The sequence below is a fragment of the Pectinophora gossypiella genome, chromosome 22 (assembly GCF_024362695.1).
Source record: "Pectinophora gossypiella chromosome 22, ilPecGoss1.1, whole genome shotgun sequence".
Classification (NCBI taxonomy): Eukaryota; Metazoa; Arthropoda; class Insecta; order Lepidoptera; family Gelechiidae; genus Pectinophora; species Pectinophora gossypiella.
The window spans coordinates 8335629-8360201 of record NC_065425.1 but is presented as its reverse complement, the minus strand read 5'-3'; the positions used below and the strand labels follow the sequence as shown (position 1 = coordinate 8360201).

Genomic DNA, 24573 nt, shown 5'->3' with positions numbered 1-24573 from the left:
TATTAAATTTTATTTGATTGCCTTTTGATTTTATTGTTTTTTACTTAAAGTTGATATATATTTCTATTTAATATCCTCTAGCCCTCGTTGACAATTACTTCCGCACAATATCCCAGGAAGAGGAAATGACTGAAAACCAGCGCTGGATGGCGCCATAGCATGGCTCCATCACAGCACAAGCTGAGCCATTTCCTTATGCCCGTATTCGTAATATTCATAATTACCTAGTTCTTATGGAAAAATGAAAACTATTACTGGCAATACATTTATTTTTATTCTTATTCTTAAAAAGTAAAGGATAATATTATCTGTTTCAGGTTTTAACCAAAAAAGGCGAACCAAAACATTGTAGGACGAGCAGAGCGAAATCGAGGTATAAGGCTGTGTTTATAAAGAGTATACAACAGTTCTCTAGGCATCCAGGGTAAGTAAACATTTTAATTATTTTTTAAATTAGTGTCACAGGGAAACTATCAGTACGGCTATTGAGACTATTCAGCGATAGATGGCGCAAGTGGGGAAAAGTTAAAACGCGGTGGCAAGATTCGCTCGAGAAAATGTTGATTTTTGTTTTGTATCGAGACCTAGGGAATCTATCTAAGAAACTATCTAATGGACAGTTGCACTGGCCAACCAACCTCACTATAGTACTCTCTCTCTCTCTCTCTCTCTCTCATCATGTTTCTGCCTTTCACCATAGCATAAAGAATAATATTACTTATAGAATGGTAACTCCCCGCCCCGCACCAATTCGGATAGGGCGCCGACCTCACCCCCTCTGGGTCTTACTTTAGTCTAAATAACAGTTAGCCACTAAAAAGGGGGAGCGCGCGCGGACTGTCCGTCTCACTCGCACTGACGCGTCAGACGGCACTGGTAAGAATGAGATTTTTGTATGGAGTGTCCGGGTGTGTTTTTATTCTCAGTTTTATTCTAATATTTCAGGAAACTCTTGGTTGATTAACACCGTACTGAATACTGAGGACGATTATATTCAGCTCATGATTCTGAGTTAATATCAAGTGGAATTTTTCGTCGCAAAATTCATAATATTATTGTATTTTTTTTTAATATTTTCAATTCCATACTTTTGCGATGGAAAATTCCACTCAGAATCATCCCCGTCAGTATTCGGTACGGCGCCTGTATAATACCTCTGTGTACCTACATACGTATTTTTTCTTTATCAACTTGTACCTTTGCTCGTTTCAACTCAACAAGATGCGTTATTTATTTTAAAAAATACCCAAATCCGTTTTTACCTGTTTGTTGCAGAGGTTTAATATTCTCCATTCTATTCCCCATCATCCAAGTGGTGGCGTTTTTCGCTGCGGTGGGGCACGACCCGCGGGACTTGAAGCTCGCGGTGGTCAACGACGAAGCAGCCTTCTCACCATGTAAGTTACACGTGCGGCACGCTGGCTGGTGAGGATATGGTATCCCGACGTGCCGGCAGAGTAGGGGAGTGATCGGTAATAACGTTGATAAATTAGAAGCAAGCAGGAATATATACAGTTTATTAAAAGCACTTCACAAACAGTATAGGAATATACATAGTTCACAATATACACACTTCACAAAAGAATCAAGAATTAGAGGGCACGGCCCTAAACAGTATAATATACAGGGTGTTAGTGACATCGTAACGAAAACTTTGAGGGGTGATTGAGGCCATGATTCTGAGATGATATCAAGTGGAATTTTCCGTCGCTAAAGTATGGAATTGAAAATAAAAAAAACACAAAAATTTTCAGGAATATTCAGACTGAAAATTCCACTTGATATCAACTCAGAATCATGGTCTGAACCATCCCCCTCAGTATTCGTTACGGTGTCACTAACACCCATACCTACTTGTATGGCTACCGTATGTACTTGTGTGGGGTGTAAGTGACATCGTAACGAATACTGAGGGGGATGATTCAGCTGATTATTCTGAGTTAATATCAAGTGGAATTTTTCATCGCAAAATTATAGTATTGAAAATAATTTAAAAAAAAACTAAAAAAAATCATGAATTTTGCGACGAAAAATTCCACTTGATATTAACTCAGAATCATGGTCTAAATCATCCCCCTGAGTATTCGTTACGATGTCACTAACACCCTGTATAATATAAATAGTATAATATAAGTCAGAACGAAAGACCAGTATGTGCAGAGTTTGTACTCTGCTACACACGCCACCAGTTTAGTTCTGATGTAAGTAGTCGTTACATGAGCCATGTCAGGGCCTTTGGCGGCGCAATGGTAACCCTGACACCAGGGTTGATGGGGTTGGTAATCCGCCTCACAACCCACACGATAGAAGAAGACCATGGTAGTTGTTTTATACATAGAAGACACTTACGGGATGGTCTCAGATTGTCTAGGGTAGCGATATGTCTAACTATGGTATAAGAAAACCAGATATGCTCAATCCTATGACAAGCCGCCATTGCTAGCCGTTTGATGACGTAAATGTTACCATAAAATTGGTATCCAAGGACGTGTGAAAATGTGAAAACTGGACCTGTCAAGTCTTCAGGTTCGGTAAGCGGAATAATGGGATAACGCTAAGGAGATGATGATGATGCAGTGATAATGAACTCATCATCACTAATTTAAGAGCCACGCTCTTGTCTTCCTCTCCAAGCTCCTTTTAAAAGAAAAATATGACAGTGGTTTCTCTCTTGCCTTCCGCACCGCAGTACTCTGTCTGACGCGAGTGGGATGATTCAAATTCAAAAATATCATTATTCAGTTGGTAACATAGTTACACTTTGAATCGTCAATTTTTACATAACGAACGTCTCATCCGCCTAAAACTACTGCAGCTTCTCACAACCTGTATAGCCGGGGTTCTTTAAAAAAATAAAAATAACATAAAACTGCCTAATATCAGTTCTTAAACAGTTAATCCCATGCATTCATATCTTCTAAATAATCACTAACTTAGATGCCCAGAGCAGTCTATTTCAAAGCCGTACTGGGACTCCTGTCCTCCGCCTCTGAATAGTACTGACAGTCCCTGGGACTTGGTCATTCCGTGCTGCAATGCCGTACATATGGCTCCCATCTCCGCCTCTGCAACCGTAACTAAGTAACTACCTTCTTAACCATAACTTGATGTACGTTGCAGATGGTCTGGACATCTGCAAGAACACGAGCCTACGCGTGGTGACGCTGGTGAACGAGGATACCTGCGACACCTACATGCTGAGCTGCTGGTTCCTCGAGGAGATGGAGAAACGACAGATATATCAGGTAACACCGTACGGGCACGAGCATTAATATGTATACACTTTGGTACCACGTCACATTTACTTTTTTGACAAATTGAACTGTAAGTCTCACTAAATGTCAAATATGTTAGTGCGACAGAGTCTTCTCCCGGAACTTCACACGGCAGAGGTTAAAATGTAGAAAATACTTGAAATAACAGAAATATTATTTATTCCTCGTGTTTTGCCATGCATGAACAGTTGTTCGTTAAAAAGGGTTTGGAACAATATTTCAGTCGAATAAGCATTCATCGAACTACTGACATTCGAACTAAAGTTACGGACCCTTGGGATTTGGGATATACGTAGTCGTGGGCCGCAATTGCTTGAGTCAAATAAGAAAATAACTTGAAACAACCTTTCTCCAGATACCATACAACACGACAGCCGAAGCCAAGCAAGCCGTGGTGAAGGGCAGACTGTACGGAGCCCTGCACTTCAACACCAACTTCAGCGAGGCGCTGGCCACGAGGGTGCGGGAGGGACACGTGGAAGACGACGTCATCGCCGGCAGCACCATCAGCGTCTGGCTCGATATGACAAGTATGTTGAAAACTTGAAATAACCCTGACACTAGGGTTGACAACGACCAGTGGTCCAGTGGTTGAGGGGAGGATATCACAAAAATTACTTTGTGGTCCCTAGTTTCGTTACGACATTAAAGGCTGATCACCTGATTGTCCGAAAGTAAGATGATCCGTGCTTCGGAAGGCACGAATTAGATTTTTAAATTAGATGGTGTGAACTGGAATCAGCACCATTGTTTTGTATCTATAAATATAAACTAACAGCTTTAGTCTTTAATGGGGTGAGCAGAGCCACAAGTAGCTACCACTTGCAACTCTTGATACGAAGTCCTAAAACGGACAGAGATACTTACCACAAGTAAGAAGACAAGTTCAAGTACCCAATTTTTTTTTTGTTTTTATTTAAAGGCTTTTAACAAACTTTGTTATGGCAGCCATGCTAAATCATACTTAGAAATTCTGATTCCAGTTAAACCCCGCGTATTTTGAGAAAGACGCCATAGAACTAAAATATCAACTTGCTAAGACCCTTCAAATGAGATAAGTACAGTCATGAGCAATATAATGTACCCACTTTAGGACTCTAACATATTGTACTAACATATTTGACGTTTAGTGAGATTTACAGTTCAATTTGTCAAAAAAGTTAATGTGACATGGTACCAAAGTGTATAATTATATTAATGCTCGTGACCGTACCCAAAACCGTAGGTTTTTTTATTTAGAGGCTTTTAACAAACTTTTTTATGGCAGCCATGCTAAATCATATTAGACCTCCGAATTCCAACTAAACCCCGCGTGTTCTTAGAAAGTCACCATAGAACTACAAGACCCTTCGAATGAGATACTTTTGAAATTTGATGGTTGAGGGGGACGTTATGGCTCATCAAATTCAAAAATATCTTTATTCAGTAGGTAACATAGTTACACTTTGAATCGTCAATTTTTACACAACAAACGTCTCATCCGCCTAAAACTACTGCAGCTTCTCACAACCTGTATAGCCGGGGAAAAGAAGCTGCAAGAAAAACCTCGGCACAGGGCCCTAAACGTTCTTTTTTTTTAAAAAAAAATCATAAAATATTATTATACAATTGAGTAATTTAGCTGCCTAATGGTGCTAATTCCTGTAAATACCATCTAATTTTATTTTAAGTTATATCTGTCATTTTCTTATCCGCCGAAAAGGAAAGGGACGGGTAATCGACAAGCATAAAATTTATGGAACACACGTCAATTTTAAGCACAAATCTAAACCAACCGTCTAAAAATTTTACATCCGTCAATAACCCGACACAGTTAAGTAGACAGCATTTGATTCGCCCGGGTTATTCATTCATTTACTCATTCTTCCTAAAATTAAGAGCTGTGAATCATCCGTCCCTTTCCTTTTCGACGGATACGAAAATGACGGATATAACCTAAAATAAAATTAGGCGGTGTCTGCAGGAATCGGGGCCAATATCAGTTCTCAGACAGTTAATTCATCGTCCTTTATAAGATTTACCTGCGCGCGGACACCCACATCCCGAGAAGTGCGTTGCGGAAGTACGTGTCTTAGCCTGTATCGGGCTGGTTTTCCGTTCTGATAGTGGCTGAAATATGAGTTATCTGTTCCAGATCATCAGATCTCCCACTTCCTCAAATCATCGCTCCACAAAGCGTACGAGAGCTTCACGAAGCGAGCCATGAAAGCGTGCAACCGACACGAAAACTTAGTACAGGTACCTTCCTTATTATTTATCCTGGTGTGAATGAGGGATTTTCTAGGCTACGTTCTCCCCAAAAAAACGTAGATGGCGCTGTACGGTCACGAGCATTAATATGTATACACTTTGGTACCATGTCACATTATTTTTTTTGAAAAATTGAACTGTAAGTCTCACTAAAAGTCAAATATGTTAGTGCGACAGAGTCCTAAAGTGGGTACGTTATATTGCTCATGACTGTACAGAGCCTTCGTTTAACCTTCTAATTTCATGGATAACAGACATACAAGATGTTAGTGACATCGTAACGGCCTCCGTGGTCCAGTGGTTGAGCGTTGTGCTCACGATCTGGAGGTCCCGGGTTCGAATCCCGGTGGGGACAAATCACATCACTTTGTGATCCCCAGTTTGGTTATGACATTACAGGCTGATCACCTGATCACGGAGTAAAAAGATCCGTGCTTCGAAAGGCACGTTAAGCCGTTGGTCCCGGTTATTACTTACTGATGTAAGTACGTAACATGAGTCATGTCAGGGGCCTAGGGCGGCTCAGTAATAACCCTGACACCAGGGTTGATGGGGTTGGTAATTCACCTCACAATCCACACGATAGAGGAAGAGAAGTGTGATTGTAACGAAAACATAGAGATAGTTCAGACCATGATTCTAAGTTAACATAAAGTAGAATTTTTCGTCGCAAAAATATGGAACTGAAAATAATTAAAAAAACTAATCGCAAAAGTATGAACATGAAAATAATTTAAAAAACAAAAGAAAACATGAATTTTGCGACGAAAAATTCCAAATTTCAAATTATTATTATTATTCGTTACGATGTCACTAACACCCTGTAAGTATGTATCTTTTATATTTGTTTTACAGTTTACAAATAAATGATGACCCTTGTTATTACACCCAGACACAAGACATCTTCCACCCATTATTATTCTGATCAAAATAAACATAAGCAATATAGGCATTAGCAACACTCTATCTGATACTAATATCAAGCAACAAATATTTTTTTATATACTTACAGTTTGTTAATGACATCGTAACGAAAACTTTGAGGGATGATTCAGGCCATGATTCTGAGTTGATATCAAGTGGAATTTTCCGTCGCAAAATTATGGAACAGAAAATAATTTTAAAAAACATAAAAAAATTCATAAACTTTCCGACAGTAAATTCCACTAAATATCAACTCAGAATCATGGTCTGAATCGTCCCCCTCAGTATTCGTTACGGTGTCACTAACAGCCATACCTACTTGTATGGCTACCTGTATGTGACATCGTAACGAATACTGAGGGGGCTGATTTAGCTCAGTATTCTGAGTTAATATCAAGTGAAATTTTCGATCGCAAAAGTATAGAATTAAAAACTAAAAAAAATCATGAATTTTGCGACGGAAAATTCCACTTGATATTAACTCAGAATCATGGTCTGAATCATCCCCCTCAGTATTCGTTACGATGTCACTAACACCCTGTATACCTCTGCCATTATCTTTGAATAATTGGGTACATACCCAAGCAATGAGAAAATATGTAATTATCGCGTCAAATCTGTACAACGCGATCTCTATTGTTTTTACGGAACGTAGCCTGGAAAGTCTCTCATTGTTAGTTAGTCTTTTCTCTTTTTTTTTCGACGTAGATTTTCCGCATGTGACATTAACAATTTAGCCGGAAAATACTACTTGGCGGAAGGTTGTAGTTACTCGTATGTGTGGTATTGCGTGTGTGTGTGTGTGTGTGTGTGTGTTAAGTACTTATATTTATGTATTTATGAGTTCTCATAATTGTATTGTATTATTTATTTAGGTATATACACACATACACTTACGGTCACGAGCATTATTCACCCCCATACACTATATACACTTTGTATATGTATACACTTTGGTACCATGTCACATTAACTTTTTTGACAAATTGAACTGTAAGTCTCACTAAATGTCAAATATGTTAGTGCGACAGAGTCCTAAAGTGGGTACATCATATTGCTCATGACTGTACATGAACATTACATGTACTTTATTTTATAATAAGGATTAATTTTATTTTGTATGCTTTTTGTCGTATTTAGTCGTATATATGTATATTTTCATTAGGTAGAAATATGAATACTACACCTGTATTATATTATTTATTCTTCTTTTCCTCACCCTATGGTTGCCTGGAAGAAATCACTGCCAATTGCCTTGTATTAGATGAGCCTATTTTTCCTCTATAATCATTTCTTGATAAATATTTGTATTTGTAATTATCATTAGTAATGAATTATTTTAAAGCCGTGGTAGCCCAGTTGGTTAGAACGCTTGCCTCTCATTTCGATGTCGCAAGTTCGAATCCAACACAGGCCTAAACCAATGATTGTCGAATTTGTTTTCGAATGCAAGTTAGGATCATAAATTATTATCACGTGCTCATCGGTGAAGGAAAACATCGTGAAGAAACCCACATTCCCGAGAAATGCATTTTCGGAGGTATGTGACCTAACCTGTATTGGGTTGGTATTCTCTTCGCGGGTTGGAAGGTCAGACAGGCAGTCGCTTCTGTAAAAACCCGGACCTATCAAATCATCAGGTTAGGTAAGGGGACCTTGTGAAGAACGGAATAATGCTACGGAGATAATGTGAATGAATGATTCATTACATTATTGCTTCAAACATGCGACAAAAATATGTATATGTCACACTTAGATATTTACTTATTTGTATATTTATGAAAATTTTCCGCCATTATATTGTATTATATTTATGTCTATGTAAAGTTTCAGACAGTGCCTGTATAATCATTCACAATTTTGTAAACAACACAAGGTAAAATATAAACTTAAAATTAATTTTGTTTGATGGTAACTATTTATTATTATGATTAAGTATTTATTTATTTGTATTTCTGGCTTCATTTAGTTTCTTATGTTACTTTTTCTTGCTTTTTCTCGGGTCCATATGTGGCACTAGAATATTCTTTATAACTTCTGTTTACCACATCGTGTGCAATAAATACTTTGACTTTCACAACTAACATAATGTAGACGGATTAATTATACTGTTAGCGCAAATCATTACTTATGTTAGGACCAGGGATGTTATGGCAATGAAATTTCGGATACGGATTTTAGAATGATTATTATACCGGATACGGTTACGGATTATCCGTTAGTTTCGGATAATTTCGGTTACGGATATTATTTTTTTAAGGAATTTCAAAGTAAAATACAAACAGGTAATAAAGTGGTTTTATTTATAACAAGTTATATATAATATTATGACGACAACAGAAGAAAAAAACAAACAATGCGCGCGGCTTGTGTGTCGGCATTTGCAGCGGCCAGCCGATTAAAACAACTATCCGGTATTATCCGAAACTTTTATTTCGGATTCGGTTACGGATGATTTTTTATATTGGATATCCGATAGTTTCGGTTCGGAGCTCCCTAACATCCCTGGTTAGGACACTGACATACCTTCGCACGCCTTCGACCATTAGCCGCACGACATCTATCCACATAAATAGCATACGCTGCGTCCATTGGTCGAAGCCGGCGATATAAATCTCGCTGCACGCGGCGAGAATAAAAATAACATTATGATAAGGAACATAATTTATAGGAATATAATTTGTATGCTGTAAACACAGATTCCAGTGCACTTCCAAGAGCCGATCTACGGTGAGATGAACACTCAGATGGTTGGATACATGGCGCCCGGGATTATGATCACGTAAGTCAAAAAAGTCATCCAATAGGCTACTTGAGAACCTAGTCAAATGAGATACGTTTTAGGCCTCAAACTGGATGACAGCGGCAGCGGCGCGGCGACGGCAGCGGTGCGGGGAGCGGCGCGTTCAAATGCTAAGATTTATATTGAAATGTTCTCGATGGCAGCGGCGCGGGGAGCGGGGTACGAGCGGTGCGCTCTAGTCGAACGGTGTCTCTGCGTATTTTTGACAGATCACCAATATGGAATAGCAAAGACGTTAATCATAAAAATAGGAGACTCATTAATCAGTTATGGGTAAAAATAAAAAACGAATTACATATAATAGAAGGAATATAGAAGTTTTGGTTTTAACAAGATTCTAAATCGGAATTTATAGCTTCCAAAATATAATCCAAAGTCTCCACAGTCATTCGTGTATAATCAATCATAGAAATTGTCTGGATGTTGTCTTTGGTCGTGGTAATTTCGTTGAAACTCGCCTTTTTGTTTCATTATAGGGAGTCAGAACTTTTTTTGCCCATAATAAATCGTACGAAATAAAATAACTACAACCGAAAATGTGTTGTCGTCGTTTCGACATTGCGTTCATTTGAGACACATCCCTATACCGCCGCAACACCGCGCGATCTGCCCGCTGGCATCGAGAATGGAACAGCGGCTGCCGCGCCGCTCCCCGCGCCGCTATTGCCGCCGCGCCGCTACCGCTGTCATCCAGTTTGAGCCCTTACGAAACGTCAAAACGAAATTTTTCTTCGGAATTTGAATGGAAATACTGTCCTGTGACGTCATCAATAAAAGCGGTCAAACGTCGTACTCGTTGTTACTTAATTCATCAATAAAATTCGTAAATAAGTCTAAAAGTAAAATGAGATTGATTTTTGGTCATCTTATACTGGCTTCTATTTCTACTTACATTGGCATGTTATAATTTACCTTTGTCCCAGTCAAATACACAATTAGTGCGTAAAAATGAATGATTTTTTATATTTTTTAAAACAAATACTAAGTATCACTGAAACAACGTCATAGAATAGACCAGTTTCTATCAACGTAGGTAGTTAGTGACATTATTTTCCTATTGCGATCAATTGTAGATTAACCTAATCAGTGATATGACACTGGCCCCGATTCCTGCAGACACCTAATTTAATTTTAAGTTATATCTGTCATTTTCTTATCCGCCGAAAAGAAAAGGTAGACATATGACAGATGTTAATTTTAAAATGAATAACCCGGGCGAATCAAACAGCCATCTCGCTGATATGCAAGTTATGCTACCCGTATGAAGTGTGCTGTCAACTTAATTCTGTCATCTAATGGCCATTGTGAAATTTTATAATTTTTTTTTTTAATTGACGTGTGTGTTATAAAATTTATGCCTGTTGATTAGCCGTCTCTTTCCTTTTCGGCGGATAAGAAAATGACAGGTATAACTTAAAATAAATTTAGGATGTGTCTGCAGGAATTATTGGTTTATTTATTAACTATCGATATAATTTATCAACAGTGGCCTATAGGTAGGCAACACTTCTACTTGTCGTTTCGATGGCATTCAGATTTTTTCAGCCCAGTATTTTGCCACTCGGAACCCGGGGCAAGATGTTAGATGAGCCAAAGTCTGTGGCGTAACACCACACACGCAACTCAGGTCCTATCCGTTGAGAAAACCCCACCTGGACAGGTTATCTTTACTTCGGCCAACCTGGGTGCGGAGAGTCTATTTAAAGATTTCCAGGTCGGCCTGGTCAGCTCATAACCCGAACACTGGGCAACACTGTCCGAAGCCTTAACGTTTTTTCTCCTTCAGCATAATCTTCTTCCTTCCGGCCATCGTGACGTCCAACCTGATGATAGCGGACCGGCTGGAGGGCGTCTGGGAGCGGAGCGCCGTGGCCGGGGTCAAACCCAAGGAGATGCTCTACGTTCACATCACGCTGCAGACCGCTGTCATATTTATACAAGTGAGTTCGATCATTATCTTCTCCCTAGCGTTATAAATACAGGGTGTTAGTGACATCGTAACGTTGATAACAAGTGGAATTTTCCGTCGCAAATTTCACTACCCTTAACTCACAAATATGAAATTAAAATAGAATAAAATAAAAAGAAAAAATATGAATTTACTTCATCACCAGCCCATTAACGTCCCCACTGCTGGGGCACGGGCCTTCCCTATGGATGGATAGGGAGACCGGGCCTTAAACCATCACGCGGACCCAGTGCGGATTGATGGTTATTAACGACTGCTAATGCAACCGGGACCAACGGCTTAACGTGCCTTTCGAAGTACGGAGGAGCTCGAGATGAAACTTTTTTTTTTGTGGTCACCCACCCTATGACCGGCCTTTGCGAAAGTTGCTTAACTTCAACAATCGCAGATCGAGCGCGTTTACCGCTGCGCCACCAAGCTCCTCAAACGATTATAATACTTATGAATGTATCAAAACGCTAAAAACTCCTCTTATTGTTTTCTCTTTTCAGACTCTGGAAATGATAGCCCTAGCATTCGGCGGGTACGGGCTTCCCACGCGTGGGTCGCTGGTCACCAGTGGGACTCTGCTCTTCCTGCAGGGGCTGAGTGGGATGTGCTACGGGTTCCTCCTGTCCATATACTGTAACAGCTACACTCTTGCCTTCTTCGTCGCCACCGGCAGTTTCTACCCCATGATATTATTGTGTGGTAAGTACTTTATTTCGTCAGAGTGGCCGGCAGAACCTGGACTAGAACGGCTAAATGCAAAGAGGAGTGGAATAGATTGGGGGAGGCCTTTGCCAATGGGCACACAGATACGTACCTAAACGTTACCGCGGAATAATTGAATTTGTATAAAAATAAAAATATTGTATCTGAATTTATGGTTAATAAAAAAAGTACTTTATTTAATTTAGTAAGTACTGTATTTTCGCCCGCTATACTGGGTGTTAGTGACATCGTAACGAATACTGAGGGGGATGATTCAGACCATGATTCCGAGTTAATATCGAGTGGATTTTTTTGTCGCAAATTTAATGGTTTTTTTTATATTTTATACTTTTGCGATGGAAAATTCGACTTGATTTTAACTCAGAATAATGAGCTGAATCATCCCTCTTAGTATTCGTTACGATGTCACTTACTTTAAGTACATACAGGTAGCCATACAAGTAGGTATGGGTGTTAGTGACACCATAATGAATACTGTGGGGGATGGACCAGACCATGATTCTGAGCCATCAAGTGGAATTTCCTCTCGGAAGATTCATGATTTTTTTTATTATTTTCAGTTCCATACTTTTGCGACGGAAAATTTCCACCTGATATCAACTCAGAATCAAAGTCTGAATCATCCCTCAAAGTTTTCGTTACGATGTCACTAACACCCTGTATATACAAGGTATTAGTGACCTATGCACCTTGTCTTACCTGTGTGGATTTTTATCATTTTTATTACCTTTCAACTGCGACCATCCTGAAAATTAATCACAAAACATCTTCCCTCAGGGATCCTCTGGCCACTCGAAGCAATGTCCGACGGTCTCCGGTTCATCGCCCTGACACTACCATTCACCATTCCATCTCGGTCCCTGAGAGATGTCATGGAGAAAGGGTACACCATCACCGACCCCTCAGTCTACAATGGATTCCTAGTTACTGTAGCTTGGATTGTCATCACCCTAGCCTTATGCCTGCTTAGGTTGAAGTATAAAAAGACTTAGGAACTGACAAATTGTGATGTAAATAAATAGTATTTAGTTAGTATTTTTAAAGTCACATAATACAGAGTGTTACTGACATCATAATGAATACTAAGGGGGATGATTCAGACCATGATTCTGGGTTGATATCAAGTGGAATTTCCTGTCAGAAAATTCGTGGTTTTTTACGGCTAATAGCCGGGCCGGGGGTGCTTCGGAGGGGACGTTAAGCCGTTGGTCCCGATTACTATTTACTGATGTAAGTAAGTAATCGTTACGTGAGCCATGTCAGGGGCCTTTGGCGGCTCAATCATAACCCTGACACCAGGGTTGATGAGGCTGGTATTCCACCTCACAACCCACACGATAAGAAGCCGGGACCAACAGCTTAACGTGCCCTCCGAAACACGGGATCATCATGCTTTTTCAGTCAATCAGGTAATTCAAGTCTGAAAAGTCCTTGCCAGACAAAGGACTAAGTGATTTCGACAATGTCCCCATCAGGAATCGAACCTGGACCTCCAGATCGTAAGCCTAACGCTCTAAATGGTATCACGGTTAAATGAGGGCCAATTTGGCCTCCTGTATAAACAACGAAACTGTGTATGTAGACAGCGAAACTATTTTCTACGTTTTGTTAGTTTTGAGCTATGAAATAGCTCCCTGGGTAGCCTGTATATAGCTTTTGGTATTATATTATCGTCTCTCTCGGGTTTTACAATTTTATACCGCGTTTAGGTAATGTTTATTATACATTTTTATATTTTTTAAAGGTGTTTATATTATGTAAGGCCTTGGATTGGCAGTATATTACTGCCAAGCCATTGTGTTAGGAAATAATTATAAAAATGTCAAGCTACGTATGGAATTTATTTTTATGTAGGGCTAAAAGTTAGGTAGGATAATAAATGTTTAAGTATAGGGAGAAAATTGTATAATTATGCTATGGCAACACTGAGTGACGTTGGATTATTCCCATTAGTCCCCTTTAGCAATGTCCCCCGGGGTATGGCTGGAGTATATCTTGTATCTTTTAAGGCCCTGCGCAGACGACAGACTATCCGTGACGCACTTTTTAGTCTGTGAAAATATAACCTATGCAATTATATGCAGTAACGCGCCGGACATTTTTCGCGTCGTGTGCGTTACTGCATATAATTGCATAGGTTATATTATCACAGACTAAAAAGTGCGTCACGGATAGTCTGTCGTCTGCGCAGGGCCTAATTCTATTACCTACTTTTATTTATCTGTTTTCTCCAGACCATCACGAAAAAATGCTGTACATTTTTTTTATCTACCCTAACCCTTTTTAATCTAACCTAATCCTTTCTTATCAAACTGAAGTTTCAGCATTTTCGGTCTAACCTAACTTTTTAGTTAAGCAAGATTAAGAAGGGGTTGGGTTAGACCTAAAAGGGTTAGGTTAGTTAAAAAAAGAGTTGGGTTAGATCAAAAAAAGGTTAGGTTAGATCAAAAAAGGGTTAGGTTGGATCAAAAAAGAGTTGGGTTAGCTCAAAAAAAGGTTAAATTAGATCAAAAAAGGGTTAGGTTGGATCAAAAAAGATTATATGGGATAAAGGGTTACTTTAAATCAAAAGAGGGTTACGTTAGATCAAAAAAGGGGTAGGGTAGATAAAAAATGAGTGTGTAATTTGTATCGTACTTTTTGCATGTTGCTCGAGCAAATAGTTTTATGTAGTAGAAGACAGAATAGGTATTCCATACAAGTCGTGATGGACGCCTGGGAAGGGGTCGTAGCAATTGTCGTAGCAAGTGACAAGCGGGAACAAAATTCCCAGTTGTCACCACGGGGGACAGCGGTAAAGGGGACTGACTACTGGGAATAATCAATAATGTTAATGTGGCCTCATTACTGTTTTAAATGTACGCCATTTGTAGCTTATTATTAAAGAATATTTAGCATTTCTCAAATTCGGCTTGGATTGCCGAATGGTTCGAGACATTTGCCGTACTCTAAGGGTCTTGTGATACACGTTATTGTGATTTGTGGGTATTTATGAATAAAGAGTTTACAAAAGGTGGTGAATTTTATTCCACACAACAGTTCCTTTTGCTGGATTACATGTTTTCTTCCGGCCTCATTATCGAGTGTGACTGTCTCTTTTCTTGTAAAAATGTAACTTTTAAAAATGTTCATTCTTTAATAAAAACAAACAAAAATCATATAGATTAATTTGACTATACCGACACTGAAACAAAGCACAGACTAGATAAATAACTACTTATATACTTAAGTCATATTAAATACAAGTTATTTTGCGATAAGGTCCGGTTTTATACAGAAGCGACTGCCTGTCTGACCTTCCAACCCGCGAAGGGAAAACCATTTGATGTAATAATGGTATTTCTCACAAAATAAAACACAATAGTCAGATATAAAAATTTATATTATAGGAAATATTTTGGATTCAACAACACTCTCGTGCCTGCCGCGCATTTGGCCCGACACATCATGGCACATATTCCATATTTCTCGGGGCTTCACATCAACAGACTTCAATATCAGTGATTTACAATTTATGCTCTCACACCGGTTATTACATACATAAGTGTTTAACAATGATTTTGTGATATTCTACGGCGTTTTGGCAATTTAACAGGGAGTGTTTGGTAAAAAACTGTGAGGGTGTAAACGTTACATATTGCTTTTGATTATGACGTCAGATGTAACGTCAGTGATACATTTGGGATTGGCTCACTCCGTGTTAAATTGCCAAGTGTTACAATTCATATACCGGCATCAGAGGCTAGTGTCGGGTCAAGCGCGCAGACCCAGCGCCGACAGCACAATTCGTTGTCAACAATCGCACGAGGACCCCCCGGATCAAAACGGTACACAAAAAAAAATCATCGTCTATTCACATTCAATTTAGTCCAAAAACCACTAACACACCGCTTATTGCGATTATCACAAGCAAACTCTGTTGATCCCTCGATGCAGGAAAGAAAAACCTGATTATTTGTTTCACTGTTCTGCGATTTCACAGTTTTTGCCTAACTATAAACTAGACTTAACTTACGCCGGGCACGCGTCGCGCACTCGCTCCACACTCGCTCCGTCCCTGTCACTCGTTGTCTTTGCATTTACACTACAGAGCTCACATTATTTTACATTGATATATCGACACAGGGGACGTAGTCAATTCCTGTTTATGCTTCCGAAGCAAAGAAACGTAGCTGCGAAGGCGTTACATTATAATAATTATCACACATTTAATTTATCACTTATCTATCGGCCAATAAGTATGTAGCAGATAGCTTCTGAATTCAGTGTTCGCTTATAACTAGCCCGCGTGAGGAATTGACTGGGCCCCTTACAAAAAGGAAAAAAAAACTAAAACTTAACACATCCTATACAAATCGATCAACATCAAAAAAAAATACGGAGATTATGGTAATAGACACAAGCAATGGAAGTGCCTGAATACAGCCAATACCGCCCGTGCGTGCGGACTGAAGTTAGAAACATGTTACAACCAAGCAGTCGCCACAACTGCCACAACGGATCTGTTGTTCCGCTCGCATCAGGGATCGCAGAGTGCGAACGAGACGACTATATTATTGCATATCTCCTTAGTCTTTAATGGGAACGTATCAGTGAAACCTACACTAAACACCTTAACTTAGTGTAAGTCTGTCTAACGCTAGTTCATAGTAACTACATTTGTTCATAAACTTGTTCCTAACTGGAGTTCACACGGAGCATCGTTCTAAACACGGAAACGATCAAAAACTTCATTTCAAATATTAATGAACATAATTTTCTTTATCAAGCTTTACACAAAGTACAAAATATATAACAACTCTGTACATACATGTTGTGACAAAATATTTCTATATTTATATATTGTTCAGGCCTCCATTCGTTCGCTATATTTACATTTTTTATTTTAGATACTGTTAAGCTTCCTTACACGTACATTATTAAACAAAATCACATAGAAATCGAAATGTTTCCGTAAGTAATTTATGCCCAATGAATCCCAAGGTACCGATTACAATTTCATTTTATCTCTTGGAGGCTTCGAGAAGTAAGATTTGTTATTGTGACATATTTACTATTTTATTGTTGTTCAATCAGTTGCATGGCATTTCTTATTTCATTTCAAATGCTGTTTTAAGTCAGACATTGTTCTATATTACAAAATAGCAATGCAACTGATATTTTTCCTCTGTTCAAAAGTAGAGTACGCATTAAATAAAACGATCTTAACATCATTATGAACTTGTCACATTTATTGTTTTTATATACGTAATCGTAAGTTTTATTTAAATTTTACAAATAAAATAAAACCAGGGATGAACGTGGGTTTAAGTATTTGACAGCCAAGCAAAGTTCAGTTGAATTGTATGATAATTTGATTCAATTTTTGCTTGGCTGACAAATACTTAAGCTCACGTTCATCCCTGGTTTATTTTTTATTTGTAAGGTGGTAGGTCTGTGTCTTACCTGGTCCAACGCCTATCAGTGGCTGCACAGCGCGGCATCGCCGCTAGTGTAATATGTTAATTTAGACCAAGTTAGACTCAATTAAACGTCTAATTGTATGTGACGAAGTTACGTATGTTTCTGATTATTTAACAAATTGTATCTTTAAAATTTTGATTTGACCAACAATATTATTATTGAAAATTAAAAAAAAAAGACAAAATTTCGCCCTAAAATCCGTTCAGATCATTTCATCTAAAAAGCACCCACTATATAAACAAAGTCACAATAAAAATAGTTTCCAGCAATCATTCCGTTCTCTCTACCCCAGCAGATGTTGCCTAGCTGAAGAATTCATAGTAAACAATCACAAAAGTATAGTAAATAATAAATAAAAATAACAAAACATTACATACAGTGTAAGGCACGGGCCTACGAATGAAAGGTCGCACTCGGGCGCTCCATTATTACGTATGTATTATTTGAGGGTAGCGGCGATTCATATAGCAATCAAGTAAAAGGTTATTTGACTGTGTTGAAGATAAATTACAAAATGCTAGCTCAGAAGCCAGTCTAAGTTGACCAAAATTAATCTAATTTTACTTTTCGACTTAATTTCGAATTTGATTCATGAATTGAGTAACAATGAGTACGACGTTTGACCGCTTTTATTGATGACGTCACAGGGCAGTATTTCCATACAAACTCTAAAGAAAACTTTCGTTTTGACGTTTCGCAAAAAATATCTCATGTGACTAAGTTATCAAGTAGCCTATTTAAAACCATTTACCGATGTTATCCCACCAACCCGCAGTGGAGCAGCGTGGTGGAGTATGCTCCATCCGCGAGGCCTGTACCCAGCAGTAGGACGTATTATAGGCTGTCTATGTATGTACGTTACTGATGTTATTATGATGAAAGATCAAAGGGAAATCTTTGCCCAGCAGTGGGATCAGTTAGGCTAAATAAGATTTGATAGAAGTCGGATGGTCAATGTAAGTTTGTCAAACGTACGAAAACCATCTGCTTATACTAGAATAAACGGCGATACGGCTCACCTATCACGTTGGTCTAACAGAACGGTTGGTGAGGTCCACACCTCACCCACTGACTCAGTTCATCATGCGATGGATGTACCTCTGCCTACCCCAATTGGGATATAGTTGAAACTTATGTTCTTTACAAGATCTTTACTCAAGATTACTTAAAGAGATGTATAATTAGAACTTGCATATACTACATGAATCGCCTCTAACAAAACGGTGGACAATATTGATATTCATAAATTCCTTTAGCCTTAGGTTTTACGAACACCAATTTTGTTAGATTTGTCGCCTTAAGCCTTTGACTAATTTATGATCTGGAAGGTTAGTAACAAAGCCACATCGGAGCGATTCATTTAAAAAAGTAATATTGCTATTCTTGCACAAATTACTTTTACATGCGCAAATGTCAAATTGCCATATTGCTGTTTAGATGAATGAGGAATTTTCTAGACTACGTTCCCCAGAAACAATACAGATAGCGTTGCACAGATTTAACGTGATAATTACCTATTCTCTCATTGCTCTGGTACATAATTATTCAAAACTGTAATCTAATGGCAGACGCATATATAAAAATAATTATTGCTCGATATTTGGATCAGATATTGTATAGAATTATGTTGCTACCTGTATTGCTTCTCTTTATTTTGATCATAATAATAATCAGTGCCTGAGTGTAATAAAAAGGGTCATCTATACCCAAAACAACGATTATAGATGCAAATTACAAGGTTAAACGAAGGCAAATCTGTACAGTGCCAACCAATGCATACAGTTTACGCGGTTATTATCATAATTAAAACACATAATAACGGGTTCTTACCGCGTTTAAAGTAGGGATATGAGACTCCCGATATTTCGACACTGTTGCAAGTGCCATGATCACGGGATGACTGATGAGATTGGAGTGGAGTATGTAGATCCATAATTTTCTACGGGCAGACATATCTGTCTACCCTCTTTCTTTGCCGCTTGTTTATGTATTTGATATCGGAATGTTCGGAACCATCTGAACTCGCGCCAAACTCACTACGACATACCATCTATATTGTTTTTTAAGGAACGTAGCTTGAAATGTCCCTCATTGCTTCAATGTGGCCGTTATAGACCAGCCCAACTGACATAAATCAATGATGTGCTGATTTATTGAAAAAAAATTGATTATTTTATTCCTACTTATTTATACTGTGTCATATTTAAAGCTTGCTTTTACTATGCATTTAAAAAGATCTAAGGTTACTCGTTTATTTGATAGTCACGCTCGTAAGCGATAACGGGGCAGCCAGAGCCACGCATTTTGCATACAACTGTGACCTAAACGCTTAACAAAAACTATCCAAACCAAGAATATGCTATATTTATCAACAGTCTTGTCTATATGAAACTGAAGAAGTGAAGATTTCAAGATTATTGAAATATTATTAGTCTCCTATGTACTATTAGCCTTGGTGTCTCGCCAAGATAGTATTCGAGAAACACCGAATAGGCAAACTATTCGAGTATTTTGTTAAAATTGATAGACAAAACGTAAACAAATATAGCTACTCTACAAAAGGAACAGGTTTGTCAAAACTTTAAGGCGACAAATTTTTAATATCCATTCGATATCATTTTGATATACCTAACTAATCTCATATTCAAGGTCGAGCTTCACCTTATCAACTTGTTTTTCATTTTTTTTTATTTAACAATAAATACTTATTTTACGCTTAGAACCTTAAGTATGAAAAGCGTATAAATTATCAAGTAACGGACTTACGATTCTAGCTAGCGTGCGTTCTGTCGTATTGTATGGAAAAATTATGTATGGAGAAATGTTGTATGGAAAAATATTGTATGGAACTATTTACTGAGTAACTTATAACAACTTTAGTAATCGATATTATTGCATTGTTTTCTCTTATTTAAACTAAGTAGCTTTGATATCTTATTATAATGAATATAGGAGAACCGCAGATGGGAATTTCAAACCTATATCAATTTGACTTCAATACATTTTTTAATTACCAGTTAAGGCCAATACAAAACTGTATATACATAATGTTATTAGTTTAATTCCATACAATACGACACAACACGATTTAACAATATAACTACATTGATAGCTGTCAATAGTACTTTACAAGAGGATAGTAACATTATGATAAATTGTGATGTTTGAATGAAAATAATGTAACTTCAATGTGAAATTGCATCTTTAGTGATAATATTTAATATTTGTTTACGTAAAAACGAAGAGTGACTAAATGCTATTAGGGCACAGGTTCTTCAAACAAGTTTAGACAGAAGTGTGACCACAAAATGGCTAATAAGCCGACAAACAGACTAGTCGAGTGTATTTCCTGTACAGTCATGAGCAATATCATGTACCCACTTTAGGACCCTGTCGCACTATCATGTTTGACATTTAACGAAACTTACGGTTTAATTTGTCAAAAAAGTTAATGTGACATGGTTTCAAAGTGTGTACATACTAGTACTCGTGGTGACCGTACTAGTCACTCCCATCCACTGTAAAGTCGCGTTTATAAACTACATAGACGCGAAAAACCTACGACAAATATTGCGAGAGTTATCTGAGAAGTTAAATAAGCTACTTCTATTCGAATTCCACAATATTTGTTGTGTTTATGTTGATAACTAGCGTCTTGCTGTAGTTTCCCCAAATTGTCTCAATGTTGAAAGAAAGCCTACGCCCGGCAGTGAACGAAGATTAGCTTTGTTTTAATATCACATCTCTAAGATCTTGAGTTGAGTTCCCACTATATAATTGGAATTTGGCGTTACAACCAAAGTATAACAAAAGAAATAAATATTACGGTTTGACTATACATTTCAAGTCCAATAGTTTTTTTTTTTTTTCTATGCCCTCTACCAGTACTGGGACAATATTGGCTGTAAATGGTATGTTATATTATACACTCTTTTAAACTCAATCGACAGCTACCATTGCTATGACTTGTAACACTAGCCCGAAGTAAAGAGGACTACACTAACCTTCGACGGCATTTTCCTTACAATCATTTTTTTATTCATTTTCTTTTGAGACTAAGGAGCATTTAATGCATTATCTCTTTACATATTTTTTTTAGTTGTGTTGCAGTGCTAGAGACAGCGTGTGAAGTTTCTATAACTAGTAGTCAAAAGTATTGGTGAAGGGTTCGATATAGTACGAAATTGTATGAGATATAATTCATAAAAACATTTGATTTTACTCGACTCACTTCCTTTTCTCTCGTGTAGGTTGTGAGTTCAATGATCAGGGTTACCCCTACACTGTCAATGTCAAATATACTTGAAAGACAAACAATTTTGTGTAAAAATATTTGCAACTTATTGTAACTTTACATTCCTTTTTATCTCGCTAGTTATACAAACCTAAACACACGATCTCTTCAAAACGCCATCGTATACATCCAATTAAGAACAAAATCCCGTAGGATTTATCAGTCATATCTTACTTTTTGTGTTACATACTGAATTTAAACTTTTTGACATCTGACAGATTTTTTTTGAGATCAATACAAAAATTCAATTTGAAATTCGAAAAATAACCCGTTTTCCCTCAATATTTGTTGTTACTAGGACCAGAGGTCATGCGCGATTGAATAAAATCTATTAAATTTTTAGAGGCATTTTTGCATGATAAGTAAATAATGAAAATGGTTTTTTTTTTTCGTGTATCTATATTTTGTAATACTTTCGATATTTTCATGCCAGTGTATGGCTTATTGCTTTTATACATTTCACGAACATCTGTCAATGCCACAACTCTTACAAGAGAATGAAATAGCACATAACAGTACATTTAAGACCTCATCTATTGCTGTAGTAACCCTTACGTATGCACAATGTCTCTTTTTAAGTTCTCCTACAATTGTGACGTTCTACAGAAAAGAATGTCGAATTTTGGCGCGTATGCTTTTCTTAATATGTTTTAAAATATAACAATTAGTAGGACTTGAGAGCTATGACCATAGTAGAATAAGTTAGTAAATAGTAGTAGTAAATTTTCTGCTGGTAACACTGGTGTAAATACAAAAATGGCGGCTATTTTTACGCCATCTTGTTTTTGTCTTTTTCTGACAAATGACAACTGCTGACATATTTTCGCTACTGCCAAGTTCCTACAGCTTTTTTAATCTTTTTTGTAGAACATCACAACTTTACATTCCTAACCAAAAATTAATAAAAAAAAACATTCAAATATTAAGTCCTTTGCCGTGAAATCCATGGTTTCAATTCTCACTATTTTAACCTCACTCAATCCTTGATCTGTCGAGATACCAGACAAAACATTATGTATTACTTGTCGTCTGCATCCCGACATTATGGTTAGGTCATCCACCACCTTCTTAGCTCCGTTGAACGATACAATTCCTCACGGCTGTATCGTCCTTTGATTGCAGTGATTTTTCTGTCTACCGTTGATTGCAAGTTGGTTCCCTTCTACCGTCTGCTGTTAGTTAACGTCCTCGTTACTAGGCTAGGCTAGATACGCTAGGCGGGAGGCTAGAACTTATCTTGGAAGATGAACAGGTTGTTGGTGGCCGCTACTGCGATGATGCTCTCGTGAGGGTGCCACGCTGTATGCAGGATCTTCTTGTTGAAGTCCAAACAGTCCACGCTTATTTCGTCCTGTGGATTGACAAATTTATTTTCTGGTAAATAATTAAATATGATCATCATTGGTAGAGTTGTGCACTCGCTAATCAAAGGTGTCGATAATTTATTTAGGCCCTTCTCACTAGGGACTGCGGGCGTAGATGTAGACGATTCATGGGTTGTAGTGTCGTGCGCGGGGTGTCGGTAGCATAGAATAAGGAATAATACTATTTATAGAACTAGGTTTACTTGTAGGATATTGACAGATGATAATAAAAGCCCCTGCCGGTTACATTAGGTGCGTGGCGTACCTTCTTCCTCTTGGCGGTGGCGGCGACCCTGCGCGGGCGCAGCGGCTGCCTTGGGCGCGCGGCGGCGTCCCGCGCCGCCTCCAGCGTCAGCTCGCCGCGCCGCGCGCCGCCCACGCCGCGCTCGAACAGCCTGCACACCACGATATACATCATCAGTCGTGGTACCGATGCTCCTTCCAGTAAACAAAGGCAAATAATGGTGCCGATTCGGGCAACCACAAGCTTAATTTTAACTTCATTTGACAGGACTAAAACTAGCTCTATATCTTTCTTGCACTTATTGTAATAGAAAGACAGCAATAGTTTAAAAGCTATCAAACGCGTGGTTCTTCGTAACACGGTTGGGTTATACAAATCCATTCGGTCGTTTACAGACATTCAGACCACGCATCGCTATTTGTGCTCCAATTTTTGTCCCACTTTTTGAACGTTGATGTTCAATGTCCAATGATGTTTATTGTACGGTAATTGTATATCAATGATGACAGCCTCCATGGTCCAGTGGTTGAGCGTTGGGCTCACGATCCGGAGGTCCCGGATTCGAATCCCAGTGGGGAAGTATTTTTTAAGTAATATAGACTCGCGTTTGACCACATCGTCATTTACCATCAGGTGAGATTGTGGTCAAACGCCGAGCCTATATTATATATATTGTTAGATGGAAAATAATCGTGCGACCTAATATCGACTGATTTCCTTTTCGGCGGATAAGAAAATGACAGGTATGACTTAAAATGATTTGGTGTCTACAGGAATCCAGTAGTTTTAGGCGGATGAGACGTTCGTTATGTAAAAATTGACGATTTATAGTGTAACTATGTTACCTACTGAATAAAGATATTTTTGAATTTGAATTTGAATCAGCACCAATATGTACCTGAAAAATCCGTTGTAGGAACCCGTCATGAGGCGCTGGTCGTCCCCGCTCCAGCAGCACTCGAACTTGTCGAAGATGCAGTCGTTCTCATACAGCGAGCACAGCTTCGAGCGCAGGTACTCATGCACGGGATATGTCTCTACTGGCTTCGTCTCCATGCGGAGATCCCACACTTTTAAACCTAGGTAATCTCGCGACATCATGTATCTGAAAAGGACAAAATCAGATAAGTGTTCCGTGCAGTCAGAAGGGTTTGTACGGTACGATACGTTAATATTCAAGGTGTTAGTGACATCGTAACGAATACTGAGGGGGATGATTCAGACCATGATTCTGAGTTGATATAAAGTGGACACGGTGAATACAGAGACTGTA

The 24573-nt window shown here is 38.3% G+C and overlaps 2 protein-coding genes across 4 annotated transcripts in view; one reads left to right on the top strand and one right to left on the bottom strand.

Moving 5' to 3' along the window:
• The window catches only part of LOC126377029 (ABC transporter G family member 20-like), a 79680-nt gene extending 64732 nt beyond the window's left edge, over positions 1–14948 (top strand). The window contains exons 8-17 of one of the 2 annotated variants that reach the window (XR_007567780.1): positions 318–424; positions 1276–1397; positions 3121–3245; positions 3631–3805; positions 5410–5513; positions 9149–9231; positions 11039–11192; positions 11713–11911; positions 12713–14394; positions 14458–14948. Coding sequence is in view for 1 of the 2 variants with exons in the window: in XM_050024644.1 (XP_049880601.1) it covers positions 318–424; positions 1276–1397; positions 3121–3245; positions 3631–3805; positions 5410–5513; positions 9149–9231; positions 11039–11192; positions 11713–11911; positions 12713–12927 (1284 nt within the window). In the remaining variant the exon portion in view is untranslated. Of the gene's footprint in view, positions 1–317; positions 425–1275; positions 1398–3120; positions 3246–3630; positions 3806–5409; positions 5514–9148; positions 9232–11038; positions 11193–11712; positions 11912–12712 lie in introns of both variants that reach the window. The other variant, XM_050024644.1, reaches the window with a different exon arrangement.
• A 351-nt stretch (positions 14949–15299) lies between these two features.
• The window catches only part of LOC126377109 (protein phosphatase PP2A 55 kDa regulatory subunit), a 33058-nt gene continuing 23784 nt past the window's right edge, over positions 15300–24573 (bottom strand). For both annotated transcript variants that reach the window (XM_050024770.1, XM_050024771.1), the window contains exons 8-10: positions 24199–24405; positions 23322–23451; positions 15300–23043 (exon numbers count right to left, since the gene is read on the bottom strand). In XM_050024770.1, the coding sequence (XP_049880727.1) occupies positions 22918–23043; positions 23322–23451; positions 24199–24405 (463 nt within the window). In that variant the 3' untranslated portion in view covers positions 15300–22917. The remainder of the gene's footprint in view (positions 23044–23321; positions 23452–24198; positions 24406–24573) is intronic.